This window comes from Hemitrygon akajei, unplaced genomic scaffold (genome assembly GCF_048418815.1).
Source record: "Hemitrygon akajei unplaced genomic scaffold, sHemAka1.3 Scf000058, whole genome shotgun sequence".
Lineage (NCBI taxonomy): Eukaryota > Metazoa > Chordata > Chondrichthyes > Myliobatiformes > Dasyatidae > Hemitrygon > Hemitrygon akajei.
This window is the reverse complement of record NW_027331944.1, coordinates 3,489,874-3,502,595: the sequence shown is the minus strand read 5'-3', so window position 1 is coordinate 3,502,595 and position 12,722 is coordinate 3,489,874. Positions and strand designations below refer to the sequence as shown.

At 43.0% G+C, this 12,722-nt stretch overlaps 2 protein-coding genes across 2 annotated transcripts in view; both read right to left on the bottom strand.

The window, feature by feature from the left end:
* The window catches only part of LOC140721618 (NACHT, LRR and PYD domains-containing protein 3-like), a 56,819-nt gene that overhangs the window by 21,093 nt on the left and 23,004 nt on the right, over positions 1 to 12,722 (bottom strand). Inside the window, exons 7-8 of the mRNA XM_073036430.1 lie at positions 8,320 to 8,491; positions 8,147 to 8,212 (exon numbers count right to left, since the gene is read on the bottom strand). Of these exons, the coding sequence (XP_072892531.1) occupies positions 8,147 to 8,212; positions 8,320 to 8,491 (238 nt within the window). The remainder of the gene's footprint in view (positions 1 to 8,146; positions 8,213 to 8,319; positions 8,492 to 12,722) is intronic.
* The window catches only part of LOC140721622 (NACHT, LRR and PYD domains-containing protein 3-like), a 1,017,925-nt gene that overhangs the window by 983,206 nt on the left and 21,997 nt on the right, over positions 1 to 12,722 (bottom strand). The gene's annotated exons all lie outside the window — the stretch shown is intronic.

Below are 12,722 nucleotides of genomic sequence, written 5' to 3'. Positions count from 1 at the left end.
CAAGCTCTGCACCCCAATGCAGACTTCAGAGCTAAGTGCAGTGGTGCTGCCAACATCGCTGCCTTTCTCCCAGAGGATCTAAGTCTCTTTACGCTCGGTTCGATATCGCCAACACTGAGACCCCGAGGAGAGCCGACAAAGCGACCTGCACAATGGTCATCTCTGAGGCTGAAGTTCGCAGGTGTTTCCAACGAGTGGACAGTCGCAAGCCTGCGGGACCAGACGGCGTCCCAGGGCGGGTACTCAGGATGCGCGCGGCACAACTGGCAGGTGCATTTACGGATATTTTTAATCTCACCCTCTCCCAATGTAGAGTTCCCTCCTGCTTCAAATCATCCACCATTGTTCCTGTACCTAAAACAAGTAAGGCAACGTGCCTGAACATCTGGCGTCCTGTCGCACTCACCTCAATAATAAGCAAATGCTTTGAGAGACTGGACAAGGACTGCATCTGCAGCTTGTTACCACCCACTCTGGACCCCCTACAGAAGAAGTCATCACCCAGACACAGTGGTGTCAAGAAAACAACTTCTCCCTTGATGTCGCAAAAACAAAGGAGCTGGATGCAATGTTGCAAAGACAAGAGGAATGGAGACGGGCTAACCCCTATTGACATCAATGGATCTGGGGTTGAGAGATGAACAGCTTCAAGTTCCTCGGCATTCACATCACTGAGGACCTCACATGGTCTGTACACACCAGCTGTGTGGTGAAAAAAGACACAACAGCACCTTCCGAAGTGCAATATCTCACACGTGTCCGCATTAAACTCTATCTGCCATCTTTCAGCCCATTCCTCCAACTGGTCCAAATCCCTCTGCAAGCTTTGAAAATCTCCCTCACTGTCCACGACACCTCCAATCTTTGTATCATCAGCAAATTTGCTGATCCAATTTGCCACATTCTCATCCAGATCATTGCGATAGATGACAAATAACAATGGACCCAGCACTGATCCCCGTGGCACATCACTAGTCACAGGCCTCCACTCAGAGTAGCAATCCTCCACTACCACTCTCTGGCTTCTTCCATTGAGCCAATGTCTAATCCAATTTACTACCTCTCCATGTATACCTAGCGACTGAATCTTCCTAACTAACCTCCCATGTGGGACCTTGTCAAAGGCCTTACTGAAGTCCATGTATACAACATCCACTGCCTTCCCTTCATCCACTTTCCTGGTAACTTCCTCGATAAACTCTAATAGATTGGTTAAACATGATCTACCACGCACAAAGCCATACTGACTTTTTCTAATAAGTCCCCGTCTATCCAAATACCTGGAGATCCTATCTCTTAGTATTCCTTCCAATAATTTACCTACTACCGATGTCAAACATACCGGCCTATAATTTCACGGCTTACTTTTTGAGCCTTTTTTAAACAACGGAACTACATGAGCTATCCTCTGGCACCCGATCCGTGGATATCGACGTAATATTTATGCCAGGGCCACTGCAATTTCAACATTAGTCTCCTTCAAGGTCCGAGGGAATACCCTATCAGGTCCTGTGGATTTATCTACTCTGATTTGCCTCAAGACAGCAAGCACCTCCTCTTCTTTAATCAGTATAAGTTCCATGATCTCCCTACTTGTTTGCCTTGTTTCCATAGACTCCATTCTAGTTTCCTTAGTAAATACAGATGCAAAATACCCATTTAATATCTCTCCCATTTCTTCCAGTTCCATACATATCCGACCACTCTGATCTTCAAGAGGATCAATTTTATCCCTTACTATCCTTTTGCTCTTAACATACCTGTAGAAGCTCTTAAAATTATCGTTCACCCTGACTGCCAAAGCAACCTCATGTCTTCTTTTAGCCCTCCTGATTTCTTTCTTAAGTATTTTCTTGCTCTTTTTATACTCCTCAAGCATCTTATTTCCTCCTTGTTGCCTGTACATGTTATACATCTCTCTCTTCTTCTTTATCAGAGTTTCAATATCCCTCGATAGCCAAGGCTCCTTATTCTTATTCATTTTGCCTTTAACCCTGACAGGAACATACAAACTCTGCACTCTCAAAATTTCTCCTTTGAAGGTCTCCCACTTACCAATCACATCCTTGCCAGAGAACAAACTGTCCCAATCTACGATTTTTAGATCCCTTCTCATTTCTTCAAATTTGGCCCTTTTCAGGTTTAGAAAGTCAACCCGAGGACCAGATCTATCTTTATCCCTGATCAAGTTGAAACTAATGACGTTATGATTACTGGAACAAAAGTGTTCCCCTACACAGGCTTCAGTCACCTGCCCTAACTCATTTCCTAATAGGAGATCTAATATTGCATACTCCCTAGTGGTACATCTATATATTGATTTAGAAAACTTTCCTGAACACATTTTACAAGCTCTAACCCATCTAGACATTTAACAGTATGGGAGTCCCAATGAATGTGTGGAAAATTAAAATCCTCTACAATCACAAATTTCTGTCTCCTGCAGTTGTCTGTTATCTCTTTGCAGATTTGCTCCTCCAATTCTCGCTGACTATTGGGTGGTCTGTAATACAACCCTATTAATGTGGTCATACCTTCCTGTTTCTCAGCTCCGCCCACATGGCCTCAGTAGACAAGCCATCTAATCTGTCCTGCCGAAGCACTGCTGTAATATTTTCCCTGACTAGCAAAGCCACCTCATCTCCCTCCATCTCTCTGCCTCTATCATGTCTGAAATATCGGAACCCTGGAACACTGAGCTGCCAGTCCTGCCCCTCCTGTAGCCATGTTTCAGTAATGGCTATGATGTCATAATTCCACGTGTCAATCCAGGCCCTCAGCTCGTCTGACTTTCCCACAATACACGCTTTGAAATATACACACCTCAGAAGATTATTACCAGCACACACAACCTTGCTATTTGTGACTTTGCATGAACTACCAACATCATTTATTTTTACCCCCGTTCCACTATCTGCTCTGGCACTCTGGTTCCCATCTAGTTTAAACCCTCCCCAATAAAACTAGCAAACCTCCCTGCAAGTATATTGGTGCCCTTGTAGTTCAGATGTAACCCGTCTCTCTTGTACAGGTCCCACCTGCCCCTGAAGAGGTCCCGATGATCTAGAAATCTGAAACCCTGCCCCCTACACCAGTTTCTCAGCCACGTGTTCATCTGCCAGAGCATCGCACTCTTACCCTCACTGGCACGTGGCACAGGCAGCAATCCGGAGATTACTACCCTCTATCTCCTGTTTTTCAACTTCCTACCAAGCTCTCTGTACTCACTCTTCAGGACATCCTGACTCTTTCTACCTATGTCATTGGTACCGATGTGTACAATGACATCTGGCTGATCACCCTCCCACCTCAGAATGCTGTGCAGGCGATCAGAGACATCACTGACCATGGCACCCGGGAGGCAACAAACCATCCGGGAGTATCTGTCACAACCACAGTATCTCCTGTCTGTACCCCTGACTATGGAGTCCCCTATCACTACCGCTCTCCTCTTCCTCCTCCCTCCCTTCTGCACTGCAGAACCAGACTCAGTGCCAGAGATCCGGCTGCCGCAGCTTGTCCCAGGTAAGCCATCCTCCCCCCCGCAACAGTATCCAAATTGGTATACCTATTTTGGAGGGGAATGGCCACAGAAGAACCCTGCATTAACTGCCCTTTCCCCTTCACTCGCCTGACGGTAACCCAATTACCTGTGCCCTGTTCCTTAGGTGTAATTACCTCCTGGAAGCTACTATCTATAAACTGCTCAGTCTCCGGAATGGGATGGGCCCCTAAATGCTAACAATTTTCTATAGGGGCACAATTTTGTGCATCCTGACTGGCTGCATCACTGTCTGGTATGGGAACTGTACTTCTCTCAATCGCAGGACTCTGCAGAGAGTGGTGCGGACAGCCCAGTGCATCTGTAGATGTGAACTTCCTACTATTCAGGTCATTTCAGAGACGGGGTAAAAAGTGCCCGAAGGATCATTCTGGACCCAAGTCTCACCAAGCACAAACTGCTCCAGCTGCTACCATCCGGGAAACGGCACCGCAGTTTAAAAGCCAGGACCAACAGGCTCCGGGACAGCTTCTTCCACCAGGCCATCAGACTGATTAATTCACGCTGATACAATTCTATTTCCACAATTGTATACATAAATACAGACTCACTGCACACACTTTACCGTAATCGTGCTGCTGGCGCAGAAAAACAATTTTCACGACGTGTGTCTATGATATTAACCCTGATCCTGAAAATTTTTATCTGGCTGCTGTCTCATTTTTTTTAGATCTGTTATTCATCATCCTCATTCTGTCCTCGTTCATATCAATCCAAGTGCGCTCCAGTGCACATGGGGTTTTCCAGAAATTGCTATTTCAGTTCTTATTTTTTTGCATATTTTCCAGATCTGTTTCAGACCAGGATATTTTACCAAAATTATACGTCAATATGGGCACAGTGAGTGTTTACTACCTTTGTTATATTTTTACTGTTCAGCTCTGTTTGGCAGATTTTCTTGATCCTTGATGTAAATTCAAAGTTTGTTCAGCCTTGCAGTAAATGCAGATTTTCTTCAGTCTTGAAGTAAATTTTGTTGGAAGGTTTTCCTTTATCACACTATTATCTATTTTCTTTGCTTATTGATATCCTAAATATACATTTCATATTCTGTTGCATTGTATCCTGATGCTCTGTTTGATATTCTACCGGCTCTATTGCACCTTTCTTTATGTTTAATCATGTTCTGTACTTTCCTAGTCTAAAGTTCATGCTTATATATTTGGAAATTAGTTCCAGTATTTGAATTATTTGTTTCAGCTTTACTGCTGCAAGAGCAAATAATTTCAAATCATCAATGTATAGCTGTGTCAAGGTATAATTCGTATTTTCTTCTGATTAGATACCTGATTTTTATCTGTTTCAGTAAATTATGAGTGGGCTTAAAGCTAGACAAAACCATAGTGGGCTCAGTGAGTCGCTTTGGAAAATCCCTCCATTTATTTTGATAATGGTTGTTGTTCCTCTGTGGTTGTTAATAGGATGATTATTTTACGCGAATGCTTCATCAGTTGTAGAAATTTCACAAGTATTGTATGAATTTTATATATATTTGGAACTTCTCTTAAACATGAGGAACAGAATCAGATGTGTTTTTATTTGATTGACAATATAACACTGAAAGTTTTCTGCTTTCCAAGGGGTTTGAAATAGAATTACATAATCTGTTATCTGTTGTTCAAACCCGAACGGTATTCTGTCTGCTCTCCTGTGAGTATATTGTGGTTATCTAAATTGTTATCTGAGTTGTTATTAGTTACAAGATGTACGATGCTATAATTTTAGATATAGAATTGTCTTATTATTATTAATAGCCAATAATAACATAGTAGGTGACCATTTAGTAGTCTTATAAATGCCGAATAAAGCTGTCGTTGAGACTGGTGGTACATAACTTCAGCCTTTTATATGTTCTGCCCCATGGGAGTATGACAGAGAGGATGTATGAGGTGGTTTGAGGTTTAGTAGCAAGGCCTTGGCTCGGGTTTGTGTCTTGCCAGCCTGATTGAGTTCCTCCAGGAGGTGACAAAGCTGATGGATGAAGTTACACATGGATATTGTCTACTTGTATATTGGTAGAGTGTTTGACAAAGTCCCACATGGGAGGCTCATACAGAATATTAACATGCTTGAGAACTGTGGGGAATTGTCCTGGCTGCCAGGAACACAAACTGGGAGAAATTTCTTGGCTGGCGGGTGGTGAATCTATGAAATTATTGTCATAGGCGGCTGAGGAAGACACTTCATTGGATATATTTAAAATGCAGGTCGATATGTTCCTGATTAGGAAGAGCGTCGACGTTTACTGGGATAATGGGGTAGAGAGGAATTGAAGAGCAAATTCACTGAGCCGAATGGCTTAATTCTGCTACTAGGTCTTATGGTTTTAGGGAGCATCTGGAGTATTGTGTTCACTTCTGATTGTCCAGCTCTTGGAAGGATTGGAGAGGGTGCAGAACAGGTTCATCAGGATGTTGCCTGGGTTCGGTGACATGTGCAACAAGTAGAGGTTTGATAAACTTGGTTTGTTTATTCTGGAGATAGAATAGAGATCTGACTGAGGTGTACAAGTTTGAGAGATATGAGTCTGGGTCGACAGCCTGTATTTTGTTTGTTTTTTTTTTACATATGACTGTTGTCTAATACCAGAGGGCATTTGGTTAAGGTGAGATGGGGTAAATTTACAGCAATTGTGGGTAGTTTTTTAACAGAGTTCTGGGTGCCTGGAATTTACAACCTGAGTCAGCATGGCTTTGTGAAGGGAAGGTCGTGCCTCACGAGGCTAATGGAGTTTTTTGAAGAGGTAACAAAAAGCAATTGATGAAGGTACAGCGGAATATGTGGTCTACATGGATTTTAGCAAGGCATTTGACAAGGTCCCTCACGAGAGACTCATCCAGAAAATCATGAGGCACGGGATAAGTGGAACCTTGGCTGTTTGGATAAATAATTGGCTTACAGGAAGAAAGCAGAGGGTAGTAGTGGAAGGAAAGTATTCTGCCTGGAGATCGGTGACTAGTGGAGTGCCGCAGGGATCTGTCCTGGGACCCCTGCTATTTGTGATTTTTATAAAGGACCTGGATGTAGAGGTGGAAGAATGGGTGAGTAAATTTGTGGATGACATGAAGATCGGAGGAGTTGTGGATGGAGCTGTAGGTTGTCGAAGGTTACAAGAGGATATAGACAGGGTGCAGATTTGGGCAGAAAAGTGGCAGATGGGGTTCAATCCGGATAAGTGTGAGGTGATGCATTTTGGAAGGACAAACCAGAATGCTGAGTACAAGTTTAATCGTTGGTTACTTAAGAGTGTGAATGAACAGAGGGACCTTTGGGTTCAAATCCATACATCCCTTAAGGTCGCTGCACGGGTTGATAGGATAGTTAAGAACTCCTATGGGATGCTAGGCTTCATTAATAGGGGGATTGAGTTCAAGAGTAGGGAGGCCCAGTTGCAAATCTACAAATCTCTGGTGAGACCGCACTTAGAGTATTGTGTTCAGTTCTGGTCACCTCATTATAGGAAGGATGTGGAAGCTATGGAGAGGGTGCAGAGGAGATTTACCAGGATGTTGCCTGGTTTGGAGAACAAGTCATGTGAAGCAAGGTTAGCAGAGCTGGGACTTTTCTCTTTGGAGCGTAGAAGGATGAGAGGGCACTTGATAGAGGTCTAAAAAATTATGAGAGGCATAGATAGGGTGGATTGCTAGAACCTGTTTCCCAGGGCACCAATAGCAAACACTAGAGGGCATATCTACAAAGTTAAGGGAGGGAAGCTTAGGAGAGACATCGGGGGTAAGGTTTTTACAAAGGGTTGTGGGTGCCTGGAACCACTTGCCAGGGATGGTGGTGGAGGCTAAAACATTAAGGGTATTTAAGAACCTCTTGGACAGGCACATGGATGAAAGAAAAATAGAGGGTCACGGGGTAGTGTGGGTTTAGTACACTTTTTAAAGGAATACATGGGTCGGCACAACATCCGGGGCGGAAGAGCCTGTACTGTGCTGTAGTATTCTAGTGTCTAGAGTCTAGTGACTAAGGTAATGTCGTAGGCAACTATGTTATAGATGCTCCTAGTTATACATGAATGTGCAGGAAATTGAAGGAAATGGTCAATAATATAAGAAAGGATACCAAAGTTCTTTTTCCCAGATATATAAAGAGTAAAAAAAAGGGAGAGGGTCGATATCGGATCACTAGAAACTGCTGTTGTAGTTGCAGTAACGGGTGAAAAGGAAATGCCAGACAAACTCTGTGGAAGTCAGTAGTGGAATTCCAAAAGGTAAAGAACATCAGCAAACAGAATTGCGTGTAGTGCTATTACAAAGGAAAAGGGGCTTGGAAGATGAAAGGTCTGAAGATAGAAAAGTCACCTGGACTGGGTCATACAGTGTATCAGGAGCCTGCCTGGGGTGTGTTGGGATTCCCAGAGCGTTAGGACCTGGAGTGAAGGCTTCATCAGAACCAACAGCTGGATTAATAGAAAAATACACTGTAGAATATTCAGGTTGCAAAGAGAGATTCTTTGAATTGTTACTTGAATGCAGAGATCAGAGAATGATTAATGGCGAATTTTGATTCCCAGGCTTTGCCAAGTCACAGACTAACACTTGAGATGTGGTTTGAACTGTGCATTTGATCACTCACCTATCAGCTGAGTGGGTAATTCAGATAAACCTTGGGCGATGTTCATGTATTTCTGTGGATCAGGACCTATTTAAATATAAAAATAAATCCATTGAAACAGAGCAAAAATAATTAAAATAACTAAAATGTTTATCTCAATGTGCCTTTGTGTTCAGTGCGTGGTTTTAACATACCATGTTCCTGTATTTCCCTCAGTATTCTGTCCAACTTCGGTAACTCAGTCCTCCACATCAGAAAGGATTCCCACATCGCCCTCCGGGCCCGGGAGCCTTTGCCCATCACCAAACTGAGGAAGAGTCTGGAACTCTCTGGCCGGTTTCCCTTCTCTGTCAGTTCAGTGACTTTCTACAAAAGGAAACAATGAATTTATTGTGGAGCAGACAGACAGACATGGAGAATGTGCAGGAAAGTATCTGTTCATGGCCCCAGTAGCTTCAGAACAGATGCAGTCACTGGGCTGTTGCCTCATCCTCTCTGGGTTCAGTCATTAACAGAGAAACAGTAACTGAAGGAAATTCTAAATCAATAGTGTGTAAGAATAAGGATTTACTGACACCCTGCAGTAGATGCAATGTGATTAATTTCCTCGATCTGTCAATGTGCAGCATTACATCAACAAGATGTAACAACAAGAACGGAAGAGGGGGAGAGAGAGAGCAAAAACAAATGGATGGCGGGCATCACTGAATCCTGGCTGACAAAAGTTTATAGTTGGGTGCTTAAATCCAAGGATAAATATTGAATTGAAAGGATACGCAGGTAGGTGAAAGTGTTGGGTTGAAGCTGCTGTCATTAAAAATGAAAAGTCCTGAGAAAGAGGTCATGTCGGATTAGACGATGTGGATGTTAACAATCTGCGTAGGTAAAATGACCCTGATGGAAATTATATACAGGCATGTTAACAGTAGCCAGAATGTGGGCTACAAATTACAATGGGGGAGAGAAGAGGCATGGAAAAAAGTCAATGCTAAAATTGTCACGGGGAGTTTCAATATGCAGGTAGCTTTGGAAAATCAGGTCGGTGCTGAATCCCAAGTGAGGGAATTTATAGAATGCCTATGAGATGGCTTTTGAGAGAAGTCTATGGTTCTGGATCTGGATTCTGTGCTGTGTATTGCACCAGATTTGATTAGGGAGCTTCAGCTAAATAAACCCTTAAGAGGCAGTGATCATAAAATAGCAGAACTCAGCCAGCAGGTTGAAAGGGAGAAGGTAAAGTTAGAGGTATCAGTGCTACAGTAGAATAAAGGAATTACCTCGGCATGAGAGAGGAGCTGGGCAATAATAAATTCGAAAATGACACTAACAGGGACAATGGCAGAGCAGGAATGGCTGAAGTTTCTCGGAGGACAAACAATCAGAATGATGAAGAATTATTCTAGGAAGGTAGGCTAGAGAATAATGTAAAATAGCTTACCAAATGGTCCGTCTGATATATGAAGATTGAAAGAGAGGTGAGTGGATATTGGACCACCGGGAAATGACAGTGGAGAGGTACTGTCAGGGGACAAGGAAATGCCGGAAGATATTGGTCGGCATTTTGCGTCAGCCCTCACTGTAAAAAAACTAGAACGTGCCAGATATTTGAGAATGTCCGGTGGCAGAAGTGAGTGTATTTGCAATTATTGCGGAGAAGGCGCTTGGTAAGCTGAAAGTTCTGAAAATAGATGAGTCCAGATCAACTCACCCGATTGCTTCTGAAGGAGGAGGCTGAAGAGATTGTGGAGACATTAGTAATGATCGCTCAAGAGTCACTAGATTTTGGAATGGTTCCGGAGGACTGATCATTTTGAACTACAGGCCAATTAGTCTGATCAGCGTTTGGGAAGATGTCAGCAGTCGATAACTGAGGATAAGGTTTCGGGGTATTTGGACGCACATGATAAGAAAAAGGCCAACATCCATGGAAGGGAATCTTGCCTGACAGAACTGTTGGAATTTTTTGAGAGAACAGCATGCTGGGTCGACAACGGAGAGTCAGTGCAAGTTGTTTACTTGGACTTTCCAAGGACCTTTGACCAGGTGTCCCACATAGACCGATGAAAAAATGGACACATCAGTGGCAATTGGAATGTAGTATAGTGAGGTACATGGCCATATACTTAAGCAGAAATAATGAAGACGTAGACTATTTTTGAATCTGGGAGAAAATTCAGAAATCGGAGTTGTAAAGAGTCTCTGGAGACCTGGTGCAGGATTCCGTGCAGTTTGAGTCTGTGTTAGGAAAGGCAAATACAATGCTAGCATTCACTTCGAGAGGATCAGAATATAAGAACAAGCACTGGCCAGACCGCACTCGCATATTTTGATCCCCTGATCAGAGAAAATATGTGATGGCGTTGTGAAAAATCCAGAAAGGAATCTAAACTAACAGAACCAGTGATATTAAACCAGATTTTGATGGGAATGGATCCTGGATGCACCTGTACTGGCCGGAGTGTGGAAGGATGAGGGGGAATCTAATTGTAACCAGTGGAATATCGAAAGGCATTGAGAGGACGTGGAGATGATGTTTCTAAGTGGGGGAGTCTAGAACCAGACGGAACAGCCTCAGATTAGAAGGACGTCCATTTAGAGCAGAGATGAGGAGATTCTTTAGCCGAGGAGTAGTGAATCTTAGAATTCATTGGAACTGACAGCTGCGGAGACCAGGTCATTGGGTATACTTAAAACAGAGGTTGGTACCTTCTTGACTAGTCTGGTCAGCAAAGTTCACTGGGAGAAGGCAGGAGAATGGGGTTGAGGGGGATGATGTAATGGCGGAGCAGAATCGATGGGCCTAATGGCCAATTGTGCTCTGATGCCTTATGGTCTTATGATGTGTAAAGACAAAAGAAGATTAAGAAATGTCAGTGCGGCTATATTATAATGGAGATGGTTACTGCCTGGCACTCATACCGTAAAATGGTAATGACTTCCTGAATGCAGGCATGGGCTTCCTGATTAACTGAGAAATTATGAATTAAACATTGAATAGTCTTCAAGCAACATACACCTATGATGGAATTAAGGTAACTGAATATGGATGGGCTTAGGACATTGCTCTGAGAAATAAGAGAGGTAGCGTTTAAGGGTAAGCACAACATTGTGGGCCGAAGGGCCTGTACTGTGCTGTACTGTTCTATGTTCTATGTTCTGTGTCCCGCATTTGAATGATTGATCTCCTAGAACAGTTACCAGTAGGGAATTGGAAAGGTTTTCCATAACACGATTAATGGACAACAATTATGGAACAAATCAGCATAATTCCCTGATGGTCCACTGCACTGTAAAATAATCCCTCAGTTTCACTACTGCCAGGTCTGAAGAGTTACAGTTGTGAAAGAAATTTACCCAGCAAAGCAGACGTCTCCAGATGATGAATTTATAGATCAGCATCATATTTACAGATTACCTCTTGCCTTTGGATAATGCCTGTGTGATTCATTACAGACAGCGCCAATGAATCCCAACGAGAACAGAGTTACTCACGGGTGTAACACACTTGATTTTCTAATACCACTCATGGCTGAATAGGTCAGATCTAGGACAAGACAATCACTGTTTGTGAGCTCCAAGGAGAGTGACCTGAAATGGTGTGTCCGTCTCTCTTTAGTCAGATATTCAGCAAGTTAGCAGATTTTATTTTTGTTTGCCCCTTCCCTTTCAGGAAATCCTATTGATCTTCTTCCCTTTCAGGACAACCTGTTGATTTTTTGAGATCATGAGATATCAGCTAGTCACCAGACTTATTTTATGTTTTGTGCTTTCTTCTGCCCTTTTAGATCAAACTATTGATGTTTGTGGTCATATCAACTTTGTGCGTGATCTTTCACTCCAATCAATCTCAGAGTATTTCGAGGAAGTTACCAGGAAAGTTGATGAAGGCAAGGTTATGGATATTGTCTACATGGACTTCAGCACGGTATTTAGCAAGGTCCCGTATAGGATGTCGGTCTAGAAGATTCAGTTGCTTAGCATTCAAGATAAAGTAGTAAACTGGATTAGACATTAACTTTTTTGGAAGAATCCGGAGTGTCGCTATAGACTGTTGCATTTCTGATTGGCGCCTGTATCTCGTGCAGTGTCACGGGGATCGGTGCTGTGCCTGTTGTTGTCTGTCATCTATATCAATGATCTGGATGAAATTACGGTAAAGAGCATCAGCAAATTTGCTGATGACTCCAACATTGGTAAGGTGCAGTGGACCAAGTGGAAGACTACACGAGCTTGCAGTGAGATCTGAACCAACTGGAGAATGGACTTAAAAGGGGCCGATGCAATTTAATGCAGACAGGTGCAAGATGTTGCACTTTGGATGGACCAATCAGAGTAGATCTTACACAGCGACCGGCAGAACAAAGTGATCTGGGAATACAGGTACATAAGCCATTGAAAGTGGCAGCAAATGTTGATAGGCTCTGAAAGTAAGTTTCTTAGCGCATTAACCTTGGTAAATGAAAATATCGTGTCCGATATGATGTTGTATAAGACGTTGGAGAGGCCTAATTTGGATATTATGTGCAGTTCTGCACACCTACCTGCAGGACAGATGGAAATAAGTTTGAAAGAGTACAGAAAAAAAAACATTACAAGG